At 45.4% G+C, this 17,500-nt stretch overlaps 1 protein-coding gene across 2 annotated transcripts in view; it reads left to right on the forward strand.

The window, feature by feature from the left end:
* The window catches only part of LOC143300343 (uncharacterized), a 90,201-nt gene that overhangs the window by 51,536 nt on the left and 21,165 nt on the right, over positions 1–17,500 (forward strand). For both annotated transcript variants that reach the window (XM_076613944.1, XM_076613943.1), the window contains 7 exons: positions 3,050–3,343; positions 5,225–5,468; positions 6,877–7,070; positions 9,607–9,793; positions 11,655–11,824; positions 15,036–15,347; positions 16,236–16,506. In XM_076613944.1, coding sequence (XP_076470059.1) covers positions 3,137–3,343; positions 5,225–5,468; positions 6,877–7,070; positions 9,607–9,793; positions 11,655–11,824; positions 15,036–15,347; positions 16,236–16,506 — 1,585 coding nt within the window. In that variant the 5' untranslated portion in view covers positions 3,050–3,136. The remainder of the gene's footprint in view (positions 1–3,049; positions 3,344–5,224; positions 5,469–6,876; positions 7,071–9,606; positions 9,794–11,654; positions 11,825–15,035; positions 15,348–16,235; positions 16,507–17,500) is intronic.

Raw genomic sequence — 17,500 nt, forward strand, 5'->3', positions numbered from 1 at the left:
GTGCAGCATGCACTACGCGCACGTAAAAAAAAAACAAAAACCCACGGCAACTAAAGGGTTGTTCCTGGCAAAATTCTGTAGAAAAATCCACTTCGATAGGAAAAACAAATAAAACTGCACGCAGGGGAAAAAAAAAGAAAAAAAAAAAGAGGTGGCGCTGTAGTGTAGAGACGCGCTCTCCCTGGGGGAGAGCAGCCCGAATTTCACACAGAGAAATCTGTTGTGATAAAAAAAAGAAATACAACAACATAATCAGTCACTCCGACCGACCAGCCAACCAACCAAGCCAACCAGTCAATCAATCAATCAATCAATTAATCAGTTTACCTGGCCGACCAACTAACCAAACCATTCAGCCAACCGATCGATGAACCAGTCATTCAATCGATTAACTTAAAAAAAAAAAAAAAAAAAAAAATCAGTTCACCACTCACTCATTCATTCATTCATTCATTTCTCACTCGCTCACTTTCTCAGGTCTTCATTCACGCCCGCGCACAAAATGCCACCGACAAACCAGTCAATAGGAATCCATTCTCGACTGAGTCGGTTTATGCTTGATGTTTGTGTCTTAAATCTGCCGTGAGAGGATTTCCGAACAGATTGAAAATAACGGTTAAAAGCAAGTGAAAAATCGGGGAAATCACACGATGCACTCAATAAAAAAATAAAAAAATAAAAAATAGACAAGAGAGGCAAGGCCTTCAAGACTCACTTGTGATAAATTAAGTCCCCTAGCATTAATTACAGAGTAATTTCCCTTTTTTACTATCTGCACCAAAACGTTTGCAAAATAAATAAAAATTCCATGCTTAGCAAAAGAAGTTCCTGTTTGAACAAAAAATGATAATAATGACTCCTCTTGTTGTTGTGTCAGAATAAAAGGTCAAAGTGCCAAGTTTAGAGAATACAAAAATATAAATATAACAGTAAATGCAGTTTGCATATAATTAGGCTTCTTTTTTTTCTTCTTTTTTTTTGTGCCCATCCCAGAGGTGCAATATTGTTTTAAACAAGATGACTGGAAAGAACTGAATTTTTCCTATTTTTATGCCAAATTTGGTGTCAACTGACAAAGTATTTGCAGAGAAAATGTCAATGTTAAAGTTTACCACGGACACACACACAGACAACCGAACACCGGGTTAAAACATAGACTCACTTTGTTTACACAAGTGAGTCAAAAATAATTAAAAAAACCCCAGTAGGAACTGAACGTGTCTGGATGAAGCCTTGGCCTAACAGTTATATTATTCTCCTCCTTCTCCCCTCTCCGCTTCCCTCACTGTTTGTAACCTCTCTCTGCCTGTCGAAGTCGTTCTTCTAGTATGGGTATTAGATTTTAAAGGGAATAAACGAATGATTAAGCTTTTTTAAAACTTCGCACTTTCTTTGGTGTTGTTTGTGCGGTAGAGGTGGTTTTTGACTCACTTGTGGAAACAAAGTGAGTCTATGTTTTAACCCGGTGTTCGGTTGTCTGTGTGTGTGTGTGTCTGTGTGTGTGTGTGTGTGTGTGTGTGTGTGTCCGTGGTAAACTTTAACATTGACATTTTCTCTGCAAATACTTTGTCAGTTGACACCAAATTAGGCATAAAAATAGGAAAAATTCAGTTCTTTCCAGTCATCTTGTTTAAAACAATATTGCACCTCTGGGATGGGCACAAAACAAAAAAACAAAAAAATGAAGCCTAATTATATGCAAACTGCATTTACTGTTATATTTATATTTTTTGTATTCTCTAAACTTGGCACTTTGACCTCTTATTCTGACACAACAACAAGAGCAGTCATTATTATCATTTTTTGTTCAAACAGGAACTTCTTTTGCTAAGCATGTAAGTTTTATTTATTTTGCAAACGTTTTGGTGCAGATAGTAAAAAAGGGAAATTACTCAGTAATTAATGCTAGGGGACTTAATTTGATTGAAACTGATCTTTCTCATCTTAAACATTACATTTCGAAATTATACTCAATACATAAAAAGCTTGGACCTTTTTTTTTTTAAAAGTGTATCACAAGAGAGTCTTGAAGGCCTTGCCTCTCTTGTTTTTTTTGTTTGTTTTTTTTTTTTCGTGACAAAGATTTGTTCAGAGAAGCATGACGACAAAGTAGGAAGCAGAAATTCCTTCACTTACGTCAAGTTTGTAGCTACCATTATCCTCCTCCTCCTCCTTTTCCTTCTCCTCCTCCTCTCCTCCTCCTCCTCCTCCTCATTATCATTATCCATATCATCCATCATCATCATCATCATCGTCGTCGTCGTCGTTGTCAACATCATCATCATCATGACCACCATACCCTCACTACCATCACAAACATAATTATTATCGTTGTGGTAGATGTCATTATGATCACCATCATCATCACTGTGATCACCTCATCATCATCCTCATCATCATTGTCACCGTTGTGTTCGTTTCATTACTAACATCTTCGTCGTCACCAGGATCATAATGACTTTTTACTTTTTTCCCCCAGTAAGCGTGGCGATGACACCCATTGTATTGCTGTGAATAATTACTAATTATAATTGACTGATTAAACGAGACTTAGCTGGACGTTGTAGTTTAATCATCTGATCATGATTCTGAAGGGGCGCCTTCTCGTTGGGTAGAATTATTTGTATTTGTATTTCTTTTTATCACAACAGATTTCTCTGTGTGAAATTCGGGCTGCTCTCCCCAGGGAGAGCGCATCGCTACACTACAGCGCCACCCTTTTTTTGTGTTTTTTTTCCTGCGTGCAGTTTTATTTGTTTTTTCCTATCGAAGTGGATTTTTCTACAGAATTTTGCCAGGAACAACCCTTTTGTTGCCGTGGGTTCTTTTACGTGCGCTAAGTGCATGCTGCACACGGGGCCTTGGTTTATCGTCTCATCCGAATGACTAGCGTCATTATCGTAACTCTCAGCCAGCAACGTGATTTTCACCCACCATCATTACTGATTTCCCCAAGGGTGAATGGATGACCAACAATGTCATAATATAACTTGTTTTCATCAAAATCGATCAAAATTAATCAATCCCGTGATCGCTGTCTGTTCCTCAGGTGAAAGACCCGACACCCCCACACCCCGCCCAGCACCCCACCTACCCCTAAACACCACCACCACCACAACCACACAACCATACAACCATGATCGACCCGGACGAAACCGGGTGGCACCACATCCACCACTGCGCCTTCCGCGGGTACATCAAGTCATTGGAGCGGTTCGTGGAGAACGACCCTGACTCCCTGGAGCTTCAGACCAACGATGACCTGGGCAGCACCCCCTTCCTCCTGGCCGTGTCCTCCGGCATTCAGGACACCGTGGAAAGCCTCATTGGGCTGGGATCCAAGGTCAGTAGTGTGGGGATTTGGGGGGGAGGGGGGCTTGCTGGGGCGGGGGGGGGGGGGTATGTGTGAGAGAGAGAATGGAGAAAGATGGGGGACATAAGAGGCGGAGAGAAAGAGGGAGGGAGATAGAGAAGGGGGTTGTGGGGGGGGGGGGGGGGACAGAGAGAGATTGATGAGGAAGAGAGAGGGAGGGACACAGAGGGAGAAAGAGAGAGATTGGAGAGATGGGGAAAAGAGAGAGAGAGAGAGGTGGCGAGTGGGGTTGGAGACAGAGAGAGAGAGGGAGAGAGGTGGGAAGGAAGAGAGAGATAGGGGAGAGAGAGGGAGAGAGATAGGAAGGAGAAAGAGAGGGATAGAAAAGGGGAGAAAGAGGGAGGACGGTAGAGGGGGGGGGGAGAGATAAAGAGAGAGGCGGAAAGTACAGGGGCTTTGGGGGGTGGGGGAGGGGGGAAGAGTGTGGAGAGAGCCAGAACCACGGGGCCGTGGAGATATGTGCCATCAAGCAGTTCCTGTTCCTGTTGGAGTTCTTCCTTCCCTCCTTCCCTCCTTTCTTCCTTCCTTCCTCCCGCCCTCCCTTTACACCTTCCTTCATTGTTTCCTTCCTTCCTTCCTTTCTTCATTTATCCCTCCCTTCCTTCTTTCCTCCCTCCCTCTCTCCCTCCCTTCAATCCTTCCTTCCCTCTTCCATTAATTCATTCCTTCCTTCTTCCCTTCCTCCAATCCCTCCTCCCTTTCTTCAATCCTTCCTTCTTTCCTTCCTTCCGTCCTTCACTGTTCCCTCCCTTCCTCTCTCCCTTCCGTCTTCTTTCTTTCATTCTTTCATTCATTCATTCATTCCTCCCTTCCTTTTATCCTGTCTCCCACACCTCTTCCCACATTCATTCTTTTTTTTTTCCCCTTCACTTACTCTTTCTTTCTTCCTTCTTTCCCTCTTCCCCAGGTGAACGTGATCAACTCTCAGAACCACGGGGCCGTGGAGATCTGTGCCATCAAGCAGTTCATGTCCCTGTTGGAGTTCTTCCTTCCCTCCTTCCCTCCTTCCTTCCTTCCTCCCGCCATCCCTTTACACCTTCCTTCATTGTTTCCTTCCTTCCTTCCTTTCTTCATTTATCCCTCCCTTCATTCTTTTCCTCCCTCCATCTCTCCCTCCCTTCAGTCCTTCTTTCCCTCTTCCATTAATTCCTTCTTTCCTTCTTCCCTTCCTCCCATCCCTCCTCCCTTTCTTCAACCCTTCCTTCTTTCCTTCCTTCCTTCATTGTTCCCTCCCTTCCTCTCTCCCTTCCATCTTCTTTCCTTCATTCATTCATTCCTCCCTTCCTTTTATCCTGTCTCCCACACCTCTTCCCACATTCATTCTTTTTTTTTCCCCCTTCACTTACTCTTTCTTTCATCCTTCTTTCCTTCTTCCCCAGGTGAACGTGATCAACTCTCAGAACCACGGGTCCGTGGAGATCTGTGCCATCAAGCAGTTCCTGTTCCTGTTTGAGTTCTTCCTTCCCTCCTTCCTTCCTTCCTTCCTCCCGCCATCCCTTTACACCTTTCTTCATTGTTTCCTTCCTTCCTTCCTTTCTTCATTTATCCCTCCCTTCATTCTTTTCCTCCCTCCATCTCTCCCTCCCTTCAATCCTTCCTTCCCTCTTCCATTAATTCCTTCCTTCTTCCCTTCCTCCCATCCCTCCTCCCTTTCTTCAATCCCTCCTTCCCTCCTTCCTTCACTGTTCCCTCCCTTCCTCTCTCCCTTCCATCTTCTTTCTTTCATTCTTTCATTCATTCATTCATTCCTCCCTTCCTTTTATCCTGTCTCCCACACCTCTTCCCACATTCATTCTTTTTTTTTCCCCCTTCACTTACTCTTTCTTTCATCCTTCTTTCCCTCTTCCCCAGGTGAACGTGATCAACTCTCAGAACCACGGGGCCGTGGAGATCTGTGCCATCAAGCAGTTCATGTCCCTGTTGGAGTTCTTCCTGGCCAAGGACCTGGAGCAGCTGCCCGTGTGGAAGAACCTGCTCCGGATGATGGGCTCCGACATGGAGGAGGAGGTCATTGCCTCGGGCACCTGCCTCCGCAACCTCACCACCCCGTCCACTGAGGGTATCCACCCCAACTGGGAGCCGTTCTACTTGAATGGTGAGTCTGTTGTGTTGTTGGGTAATGCGCTCTGATTGGGAACTTTCTTATTCATTCGTCTGTTATTTCATTTATTCATTCATTCATCCATCCATTCATCCATTTTTTTTTTCATCCATTCGTTGGTTATTTCCTTCATTTATTTGTTCATTGATTAATCAGTTCGTTTATTCACTACTTCCTTCTTTTCCTTCAGTCCTTCCTTCCTTTCGTCCCTTCCTTTATTCATCCATTCACTAATTCCTTCCTTCCTTCCTTCCTTTATTAATTCATTCATCCATTCACTACTTCCTTCCTTCCTTCCTTTATTAATTCATTCATCCATTCACTACTTCCTTCCTTCCTTCCTTTATTAATTTATTCATCTATTCACTACTTCCTTCCTTCCTCCATTGACTTCTTCCTTCCTTCTTTCCTTCATTCATCTGTTCAATACTTCCTTCCTTCCTTCCTTCATTCACCCACTCATTCAATCCTTCCTTCCTTCCCTCCTTCCCTCATTCATTCACCCGCTCATTCACTGCTTCCTTCCTTCCTTCCTTCCTTCCTTCCTCTATCGACTACTTCATTCTTTCATTCATTCATTCATTCATTCATCTGTTCAATACTTCCTTCCTTCCTTCCCTCATTCATTCATTCACCCGCTCATTCACTCCTTCCTTCCTTCCCTCATTCATTCACCCACTCATTCACTCCCTCCTTCCTTCCTCCCTTCCCTCATTCATTCACCCACTCATTCACCCCTTCCTTCCTTCCTTCCCTCATTCATTCACCCACTCATTCACTCCTTCCTTCCTTCCCTCCTTCCCTCCTTCATTCACCCACTCATTCACTCCCCCCTTCCCTCATTCATTCACCCATTCATTCACCCCTTCCTTCCTTCCCTCCTTCCCTCATTCATTCACCCACTCATTCACTCCTTCCTTCCTTCCTTCCTTCCCTCATTCATTCACCCACTCATTCACTCCTTCCTTCCTTCCTTCCTTCCCTCATTCATTCACCCACTCATTCACTCCTTTTTTCCTTTCCTCATTCATTCACCCACTCATTCACTCCTTCCTTCCTTCCCTCATTCATTCACCCACTCATTCACTCCCTCCTTCCTTCCTTCCTTCATTCATTCACCCACTCATTCACTCCTTCCTTCCTTCCCTCATTCATTCATCCGCTCATTCCCTCCCTCCTTCCTTCCTTCCCTCATTCATTCACCCGCTCATTCACTCCTTCCTTCTTTCCCTCATTCATTCACCCACTCATTCATTCCCTCCTTCCTTCCCTCATTCATTCACCCACTCATTCACCCTTTCCTTCCTTCCCTCATTCATTCACCCACTCATTCACTCCTTCCTTCCTTCCCTCATTCATTCACCCACTCATTCACCCCTTCCTCCCGTCCTTCCTTCCCCAGGCGGCGTGCCCGTGATCTGCAAGGTGGCCAAGTCCACGCTGGCGGAGGACAGCAAGGTGCCCGTGCTTCAGCTGCTGCTCAACGTGATCGGGAGGCCCGAGGTGCAGGAGCAGGTGGTGGGCACTGGGGGCATCCCTGCCCTCATCAGGCTGCTCAAGTCGTCAGATACATACATCGTACAGCTGTCTGCTACGGTAATGAGTGTTGGTGGTGTTGTTGTATTGTGTTGCATTGTGTTGTATTGTATTGTATTGTATTGTGTTGTGTTGTGTTGTGTTGTGTTGTGTTGTATTGTATTGTATTGTGTTGTGTTGTATTGTGTTGTATTGTGTTGTGTTGTATTGTATTGTATTGTATGTATTATATTGTATTGTGTTGTGTTGTGATGTGTTGTATTGTATTGTATGGTATTGTATTGTATTGTATTGTATTGTATTGTGTTGTATTGTGTTGTGTTGTATTGTGTTGTGTTGTGTTGTGTTGTGTTGTGTTGTATTATGTTGTGTTGTATTGCATTGTATTGCATTGTGTTGTATTGTATTATATTGTATTGTGCTGTATTGTATTGTATTGTATTGTATTGTATTGTATCCCTGCCCTCATCAGGCTGCTCAAGTCGTCAGATACATACGTCGTACAGCTGTGTGCCACGGTAATGTGTGTTGGTGGTGGTGGTTGTCTGTTGTTGTATTGTGTTGTGTTGTATTGTATTGTATTGTGTTGTATCCCTGCCCGCATCAGGCTGCTGAGTCATCTGATACATACGTCGTTCAGCTGTCTGTCACGGTAATGAGTGTTGGTGGTGTTGTTATTGTCTGTTGTTGTATTGTGTTGTATTGTATTGTATTGTATTGTATTGCATTGTATTGTGTTGTATTGTGTTGTGTTGTGTTGTGTTGTGTTGTGTTGTATTGTATTGTATTGTATTGTATTATGTTGTGTTGTATTGCATTGTATTGCATTGTGTTGCATTGTATTATATTGTATTGTGCTGTATTGTATTGTCTTGTCTTGTATTGTATTGTATCCCTGCCCTCATCAGGCTGCTCAAGTCGTCAGATACATACATCGTACAGCTGTGTGCCACGGTAATGTGTGTTGGTGGTGGTGGTTGTCTGTTGTTGTATTGTGTTGTATTGTATTGTGTTGTGTTGTGTTGTATGTATTGTATTGTATTGTATTGTATCCCTGCCCTCATCAGACCCAAGTCTTCTGACGCCAATAATGATGATAAATATCATATTTATAAAGCGCTGAATCTTGTGCAGAGACAAATCAAAGCGCTTTCGCATCAGTCATTCACACGCATGCATCGCTATAAAACTGGAAAAAAAACTGAAGACAAGGAAGAGGCAGGGAAGGGAGGCTATTTTGGGAAGAGGTGGGTTTTAAAGCCAGACTTGAAAGAGCTGAGTGCGGAGACCTGACGAAGAGAAAGAGGAAGTTCATTCCAATTGCAAGATCCAGAGACAGAGAAAGAACGGCGGCCAACAGTCGAGTGTTTGAATCTGGGTATGCGTAAACAGAGTGGATCCGAAGCCGATCGTAGAGAGCGAGATGGAGTGTAGAGGTGAAGGCAGCCGCAGAGATAGGAAGGGGCAAATTTGTGAATACATTTATAACATGGAGTGCTGATCTTGTACTTTATTCTGTGCGAGACAGGTAGCCAGTGGAGATGTTGCAAAAGAGGAGTGATGTGCTTAGATCTTTTCTTTCTGAGGACGAGTCATACTGCTCTCGGCCACGGTAAAAAACGGTCTGCTGCAAACCTTTTGTTTTTATTTTGTATTGTCTTGTCTTTTTTTAAAAAAAATTGTATCGCATTGGATTGCATTGCATCCCCACCTTCACAAAAGAGGTTATTGTATTGCATTGCATTGACTTACTTGACTTATGCCTATAGCTCCGCTCGGGAACAAAGGGCCACAACAGCACTCCTCCAACGGACACGGTTTGGGGCGATCCTCTTTATCTGGGCCCACGTCATTCCGGCTGCCTTCACTTCAGTGTCCGTACTTCTTCTCCAAGTCTGCCTGGGTCTGCCAACTTTGCGTTTGCCTTGGGGGTTCCAGTCAAGTGCCTGGCGAGTGATGTTGAGTGGTGACTTGCGCAACGTGTGGCCTATCCACCCCCACTTTCTCTTTTTGATTTCTTCTTCTATGGGTGCTTGTTTGGTTCTGTCCCAGAGGTCTTCATTTGAGAATTGCATTGCATTGCTTTGCATTATATTGTATTCCCACCTTCACAAAAGAGGTTATTGTATTGCATTGCATTGCTTTGCATTATATTGTATTCCCACCTTCACAAAAGAGGTTATTGTATTGCATTGCATTGCTTTGCATTATATTGTATTCCCACCTTCACAAAAGAGGTGCATTGCATTGCATTGCAGTGTATTGCATTGCATTGCATTGCATTGCATTTTATTGTGTTGTGTTGTATCCCCACTCTAAAAAAACAACAACAACAAAAAACAAAAACCAATAAAAAAAAAACCGTACATGAAATACAAAACGTTTTCTTTTTTCTTTTTCTTTTTTTTTAAAAACTATTCAGCACGACCAACACACAACAATAGCATCAGAGGAAACATCCTCCACGCCGATTGTAGGATTCACACAACCCCCCCACCCCCACCTCCACCCACCCGGCCCCCCGATCCCCACCCCCACCCCCACACCCCCCACCCCCCCACCCACCCCCGACCCCCCCTTTTCCTTTGCCGTGCAGGCGATACGGGAGGTGGCCAAGAACCCTGGCTACTCGGAGCTGCTGATGCAGAACGGCGCCCTCCCTGCCTTGCACCGCGTGCTGCAGACGGTCCACGACCCGGAGGTTCAAACCCCTACCGTGCAGGCCATCGGCAGCATGGCGGCCTCTGGGGAGAAGCAGAGGATCACCGTGGGCACCACACCTGGTGGGTTCTTTCCTTCCCGTGTGGGGGTGTGGGTGTGTGGGTGTGGGTGTGTGGGTGTGGGCGTGGGTGTGGGTGGTGGGGCTGGGGGTGGGGCTGGGGCTGGTTTGGTGGGGGGGGGGGGGTGTATTTGTGTTTTGTGTTTGGGTGTGTGTGTGTGTGTGAATAGAATAGAATAGAATAGATTTTATTGTCATGAAACCGTAAGGTTTATAAGACACAAGGGCAATGGTAAATGAATGAATGAATGAATGAAAAACACACAATTAATCAATCAGTTAATGCAGTAAATTGCAGCAGCAGCATTCATAAACAAATTTTCCTAATCTTGTTTGTATATATTCATCATCATCTGTTAGCATCACCTGACTTGGGAATATATTCCTGTGTTGTTATTCGAATTTTGAATATCTTTGTGTGTGTGTGTGTGTGTGTGTGTGTGTGTGTGTGTGTGTGTGTGTGTGTGTGTGTGTGTGTGTGTGTGTGTGTGTGTGTGTGTGTGTGTGTGTGTGTGTGTGTGTGTGTGTGTGTGTGTGTATGGGTCTGTGGGTGTGTGTGTAGAGGGGGGGGTTCTTAGGGGTTGTGTGTGTGTGTGTGTGTGTGTGTGTGTGTGTGTGTTGTGTGCATGTGTGTGTGTTGTGTGCATGTCTGTGTCTGTATGTATGTGTGTTCTTGTGTGTTTTTGTGTCTGTCCTGGACTTTGAGAGCGCTTGATGTATTTTTCTCCTTGTTGTTGTTATCAGTGTTGTTGTTCTTGTTATCGTTATGATGATGATGATGATGGTATAAGTGATGATGACGAGAATGGTAGTGATGGTGATGATAATGATGGAGGAGGTGGTGGTGCTGGTGGTCATGACGATGTTCATGAGGATGGCGGGGTGGTAATAAAGATGATGGCGATGATGATGATGACGATGATGATGATGATGATTATCACAACGACAATGACGACGCGACAGGCTGGTGGGTCAGCGACAATGACAATAGCAATGACGACGACAACGATAATGATGACGATGATGATGATGATGATGATGATAATAATAATAATAACGACAATGACGACACGACAGGCTGGTTGGTCAGCGACAATGACAATGGCAATGACGACGACAACGATGATGATAATGATGATAATAATAATAATATCAACGACAATGACGACGCGACAGGCTGGTGGGTCAGCAACAATGACAATAGCAATGACCACGACAACGATGATGATGATGATAATAATGATAATAATAACAACGACAATGACGACGACAACGATGATGATGATGATGATGATAATGATAATAATAACAACGACAATGACGACGACAACTATGATGATGATGATAATAATGATAATAATAACAACGACAATGACGACGACAACGATGATGATGATGATAATAATGATAATAATAACAACGACAATGACGACGACAACGATGATGATGATGATAATAATGATAATAATAACAACGACAATGACGACGACAACGATGATGATGATGATAATAATAACAACGACAATGACGACGACAACGATGATGATGATGATGATAATGATAACAATAACAACGACAATGACAACACGACAGGCTGGTGGGTCAGCGACAATGACAATAGCAATGACGACGACAACGATGATGATGATGATGATAATAATAATAATATCAACGACAATGACGACGCGACAGGCTGGTGGGTCAGCAACAATGACAATAGCAATGACGACGACAACGATGATGATGATGATGATAATAACAACGACAATGACGACACGACAGGCTGGTGGGTCAGCGACAACGACGATGACGACGACGACGACGATGATGATGATAACAACGACAATGGTGACGATGATATACAGGCTGTATCGGCACGATGGTGGGCCTGTTCGAGACGGCCACGGGCAACGCGGATCTGCTGCTGGCCCTGACAGAGGCCGTGTCCAACGTGGCCCACGAGTCCCGGGACAACCAGAACACCTACGTGGACGAAGGCGTTACCCAGCACATCGTCAACGTCATCCTCAACCAGGTGGGGAGGAGGAGGGGGGTGGGGGGGGGGGGGGCTGCAGGGGGGGCTGGGGGTGGGGGGGTCGTGGGGGGCTGTGGGGGGCTGTCTTATGTTTTCTCCCTGTGGGGATATCCAGGGTTGTTGGGGGTTGTTTGTTTTTGACTCACTTGTGTAAACAAAGTGAGTCTATGTTTTAACCCGGTGTTCGGTTGTGTGTGTGTGTGTGTGTGTGTGTGTGTGTCTGTGTGTCCGTGGGTAAACTTTAACATTGGCATTTTCTCTGCAAGTACTTTGTCAGTTGACACCAAATTAGGCATAAAAATAGGAAAATTTCAGTTCTTTCCAGTCATCTTGTTTAAAACAATATTGCACCTCTGGGATGGGCACCAAAAAAAAAAAAAAAAAAAAAAAAAAAAAATGAAGCCTAATTATATGCAAACTGCATTTACTGTTATATTTATATTTTTTTGTATTCTCTAAACTTGGCACTTTGACCTCTTATTCTGACACAACAACAAGAGGAGTCATTATTATCATTTTTTTTTTCAAACAGGAACTTCTTTTGCTAAGCATGGAATTTTTATTTATTTTGCAAACGTTTTTTGCAGATAGTTAGAAAGGGAAATTACTCTGTAATTAATGCTAGGGGACTTAATTCGCTTTAAACTGATCTTTCTCATCTTAAACATTACATTTTGAAATTAGAAAGCTTGGATTTTTTTTTTAAAGTGTATCACAAGTGAGTCTTGAAGGCCTTGCCTCTCTTGTTTTTTAGTTTCGATAGTATCCTTGTCTTCTGGAAGTTGTTAGTTTTTGAAGTTTTCTTCTTTTGTGTGTTGCTGTCTTTGTTACAGTAGGAGGACGGTGGCAGAATGGGTAAGACTCACGTCTGCCAGTATCTGCCCGTGAGGGTCTGGGTTCGAATCCCGCTCTCGCCCTTTCTTCTCGTGGGGGTGGGGGTAGGGGTGGGGGACAGGGGTGTTTCGGTGTCGATAGTATCCCTTGCCTTCTGGAAATTCTGTGTTGGAGAAGTTTCTTCTTCTTCTTTTTGTTGTTGTTGTTGTTTGCTTCTTTTTTTTGTGGCTGGTCTTTTTGTTTTCCTTCGCTGTTGTCTGTTGTTGTTGTTGTTGTTGTTGTATGTTGTCTGTTTTTGTTGTTGTCTGTTGTTGTTTTGTCTGTTGTTGTTGTCTGTCGTTGTTGTCTGTTGTTGTTGTATGTTGTCTGTTGTTGTTGTTGTTGTCTGTTGTTGTTGTCTGTTGTTGTTGTTGTATGATGTTGTTGTTGTTGTCTGTTGTTATTGTTGTCTGATGTCTGTTGTTGTCTGTTTTTGTTGTTGTCTGTTGTTGTTTTGTCTGTTGTTGTTGTCTGTTGTTGTTGTTGTCTGTTGTTGTTGTTGTTGTTGTCTGATGTTGTTGTTGTTGTTGTCTGTTGTTATTGTTGTCTGATGTCTGTTGTTGTCTGTTTTTGTTGTTGTCTGTTGTTGTTTTGTCTGTTGTTGTCTGTTGTTGTTGTCTGTTGTTGTTGTTGTCTGTTGTTGTTGTTGTCTGTTGTTGTTGTTGTCTGTTGTTGTTTGTTGTTGTTGTTGTCTGTCGTTGTTGTCTGTTGTTGTGTTGTCTGTTGTTGTTGTCTGTTGTTGTTGTCTGTTGTTATTGTTGTCTGTTGTTTCTCCTGTCTCCCCAGTCCATTCCTCTTCGCCTTCTTCTTTTTCTTCTTTCTGAATATGAAGGCATATATATATATATATATATGATAGTCAGTCGTGTCCGACTATGACCATCAGAACAGCAGAGAAGGCAACTGCTGTTCCGACTATCTGGGCAAGACTTTGATTATAGTGGAGAGTGTCTTGCCCAAGTTGCATCCCCACTCTCTCGGCCAAGAGGGTTTTAGGACAGTCGGCGTTGGGATGGTTCCCAAAGACCAACTTGCCCCCAAGGCTGCAGCACTAAGAGCCAGTGCAAGTTTGCCTCCTAGTTTGAGAGTCATAGTCCTTCACAAAAGACTAAGCTGTAAATGGTTTCCCATTGACTGGAGAAACCATTGATAAATACAGCTCTCACTTTGCTGTTAGCCCAAGTGTAAAATATGAAGGCATACTATTGTAAATACCTCTTTTGAAACCTTGAAACTGAAATTGAAACTGAAAGTATTGTTTATTCACTCTGTGTGTGTGTGAGTGCGTGCGTGCGTTTGTGTGTGAGTGCGTGCGTGCGTTTGTGTGTGTGTGCGTGCGTTTGTGTGTGTGTGTGCGTGCGTGCGTGCGTGCGTGTGTGTGTGTGTGTGTGTTTTGGGCATATTGGTACTGAAATTGAAACTTAAAGTATTGTTTATTCACGGTGTGTGTGTGTGTGTGTGTGTGTGTGTGTGTGTGTGTGTGTGTGTGTGTGTGTGTGTGTGTGTGTGTGTGTGTGTGTGTGTGTGTGTGTGTGTGTGTGTGTGTGAGTGTTTTGGGCATATTGTGTGTTTTTTCGGTGTGGTTGTTCATGATTGGAATTTGTAGTATCGTTTTGGTGTGTATCGATTTTTTTCTGTTGTGTCTCTTGTGGGGGTGTTATGTGCTATCGTTCGCAATTGTTTATGTATTGTTTCATGAGCGTCATATTACTATATCTTATGATGACCGTGATTATGATTATGATGATGCTGATAGTCATCGTCATCATCATCATCATCATCATCATCAACATCATTGTTGTTGTTGTTGCTATTATCGTTATTATAATTATAATAGTAGTATTATTGATATTGTTGTTGTTGTTGTTATATTACTATTACTATCATTGTTGTTGTGATTGTTCATCATCATCATCATCATTATGAGTATTATTATTATTACTATTATTATTACCATCATCATCATCATTTTCTTTTTTTTTAAACTTTAATTTCAATCTTTAGAAGAAAAAAAATCATTATCAATTGCTGTTGTTATCATTATCATTATCATTGATTACGCTCGATAAAAAACGTGTGTGTGTGTGATTGATGGGTGTGTGTGTGTGTGTGTGTGTGTGTGTGTGTGTGTGTGTGTGTGTGTGTGTACGCGCGCGGGTGAACGCGTGTGATTGTGTCTACTGCGCGTGTGTCTGTAATCCCTGTCCCACCCCACACCTCCCAACCAAACCACCCCTGCCCCCCCCCCTTCCCACCCCACCACCAACACACACTCTCCACCTCCTTCCCCCCCACACCGCCCCCCCACCCCCCATACCCCCCCACACACACACTACAGGCCCGCAACAAACGGATCCAAGAGAGCGCCGTGGAGGCCATCCACCGCCTGGCGGCCTCCAACCCGCACGTGCAGCACGACGTCCTGGAGCGCGGGGCCGAGCGCCTGCTGATGCAGCTGCTCAAGAAGCGCAACGCCGAGTCCCTGCAGGAGAAGACGGCCATGGCCCTGTGGGCCCTGGCCGGGGACGACCTCAACGAGAAGCGCGAGATGGCCAACGGCATCGGGGTGCAGACCCTCATCGAGTTCACCAACTCCATGTCCGAGAACCTGCACCTCATCGGGTCGGAGGGGCTAGGGGTGCTGGCGCAGGTGTGTGTGTGTGTGTGTGTGTGTGTGTGTGTGTGGTGAGGGGTGAAGTGTGGGGGGGGGAGGGATGAGGGTGTGTTTGTTTGTTTGTTTGTGGTGGGGGGTGGGTGGGTTAGGGGATGTGTTTGTGGGAGGGGGGGGTGTGGGGGCGGGGGGGGGGGGGGAGGCGGAGGGGAGTTTGGAGTGTTTGTGTATAGGGTGTTAGAGTGTGTTTGTGTTTTGGGGGAGAGTTTGGGGGGAGGGGTTGTGTGTGTGTGTGGGGGGGGGGGGTTGGTGGAGGGGGGGTGAGGGTTGGTTCTCGTTGTATGTGTGGGAATTTATTAGGGTTTGTTTCTTTTGGGAGAGAGTTGGGGGTAGGTGTGTGTGTGTGGGCAGGGGGGGGGGGTGCAGTGGGGGGGGGGGGGGCAGGAGGAGTTGGGGGTTATTGTATTTGTGGGGTGTTAGGGTGTGTTTGTTTTGAGAGAGAGTTTTGGTGGGTGTGTGTGTGGGGGGGGGGGGGAGTTGGGGGTTGTTGAATGTGTGGGTGTTTTTGTTTTTTCTGGAGGGGGGAGAGGGCGTTGGAGGGGGGTGCGAAGAGTGGGAGGGGTTGTATGTGTGGGTGTTAGGGTGTGTTTGTTTCGGGAGAGAGTTAGGGGGAGCGGGGGTGGGGGGGTTGTGTGTGTGTGGAGGGGGGTGGGGTTGTGTCATTTTCACAAGAGGCTGTCTACCTGAGTAGATCCAACTGACAGTTGTGTCATTCAATCAGATTTCAGGCACGCACACGTAATACACTCAGACAGACTTGTAACAACAACAACAACAACAACAACTACAATAAGAACAAACAGCCGCTGTTTCCTCACACACACACACCACCGCACAGCTTGAAAAAAAAAAATTCCCCTGCGACAGGGCCCCCTAAACCAGCAGTCCCAGATCGGAACGGCCAACGGGGTCTACCCCCTAGTCCGCCTCCTGCGCTCGGCCAACGAGGAGATCGTCCTGAGCGTCATCCGCTCGCTGCGCCACCTGTGCGTGGGCGTGGGCAACGTGCCCAACGCGCGCAACCAGGCCACCATCTCCACGTCCCGGGGGGTCAAGCTGCTGGTGGCGCTCATGGTGCACTCCCAGAGGCTGCTCATCCAGGTGGAGGCGGCCTTCACCCTGGGCTGTGTCAGTCTCGGTGGGTTTGTGGGTTGTGTTTGTGTGTGGGTGTGGAGTGTGTGTGTGTGTGTGTGTGTGTGTGTGTGTGTGTGTGTTTGTGCGTGGTGGGATTGGGTGTGTGTGGTGGGATTCGGGTGGGGGGGTGATGTGTGGGTGTGTGGTGGGATTGGGGAGGGGGTGTGGGTGTGTGGTGGGATTGGGGGGGATGATGTGTGGGTGTGTGGTGGGATTGGGCGGGGGGATGTGTGGGTGTGTGGTGGGATTGGGGAAGGGGAGATTTGTGAGTGTGTGGTGGGATTGGGGGGGGGGGAGGTGATGTGTGGATGTGTAGTGGGTGGGGGGGGGGGTTGTGTGGGTGTGTGGTGGTCCTCAGGGTGCACTCCCAGAGGCTGTTCCCAGAGGTGCAGGCGGCGTTCATCCGCGGCAGTAGTCTCAGTTAGTTTGGGGTTGTTTGTTGTGTGTGTGTGTGTGTGTGTGTGTGTGTGTGTGTGGAGGGGGGTGGGGGAGAGTGTGTGAATGGGTGGATGTGTAGGTGGGTGGTGTGGGCGAGGTGAGAGGGTGGGAGGGTGGGTTTGGACTGGTGTGTGTGTGTGTGTGTGTGTGTGTGTGTGTGTGTGTTGTGTTGTGTTGTGTTGTGTTGTGTTGTGTGGTTGCACCTGTTTGGATACATGTACGTTCATATGAATGTATGTGTGTGCATATATATATATATATATAATATATGTAGAGAGAGAGAGAGATGTGTGTGTGTGTGTGTGCGTGTGTGTCTGTCTTGTGTACATGTGTATGCACAGGTAGCTAAGAATACATAACAATATAATTCTGTCCTCAGTGAATGTATATCTGTGTGTGTGTACACACTCTCCAGATACACGCATGTGCACAAAACACCAAACACGGTACCCCTTGAAGAAACCAGTAAAACACCCACCTACCGAAATACCTACGTAGGCATCGACACACCTGTTTTCATTTAGTGTATCTACCTGTAATACCTGTCTACACCCATGACT

This window comes from Babylonia areolata, chromosome 26 (genome assembly GCF_041734735.1).
Source record: "Babylonia areolata isolate BAREFJ2019XMU chromosome 26, ASM4173473v1, whole genome shotgun sequence".
Taxonomy (NCBI): domain Eukaryota; kingdom Metazoa; phylum Mollusca; class Gastropoda; order Neogastropoda; family Buccinidae; genus Babylonia; species Babylonia areolata.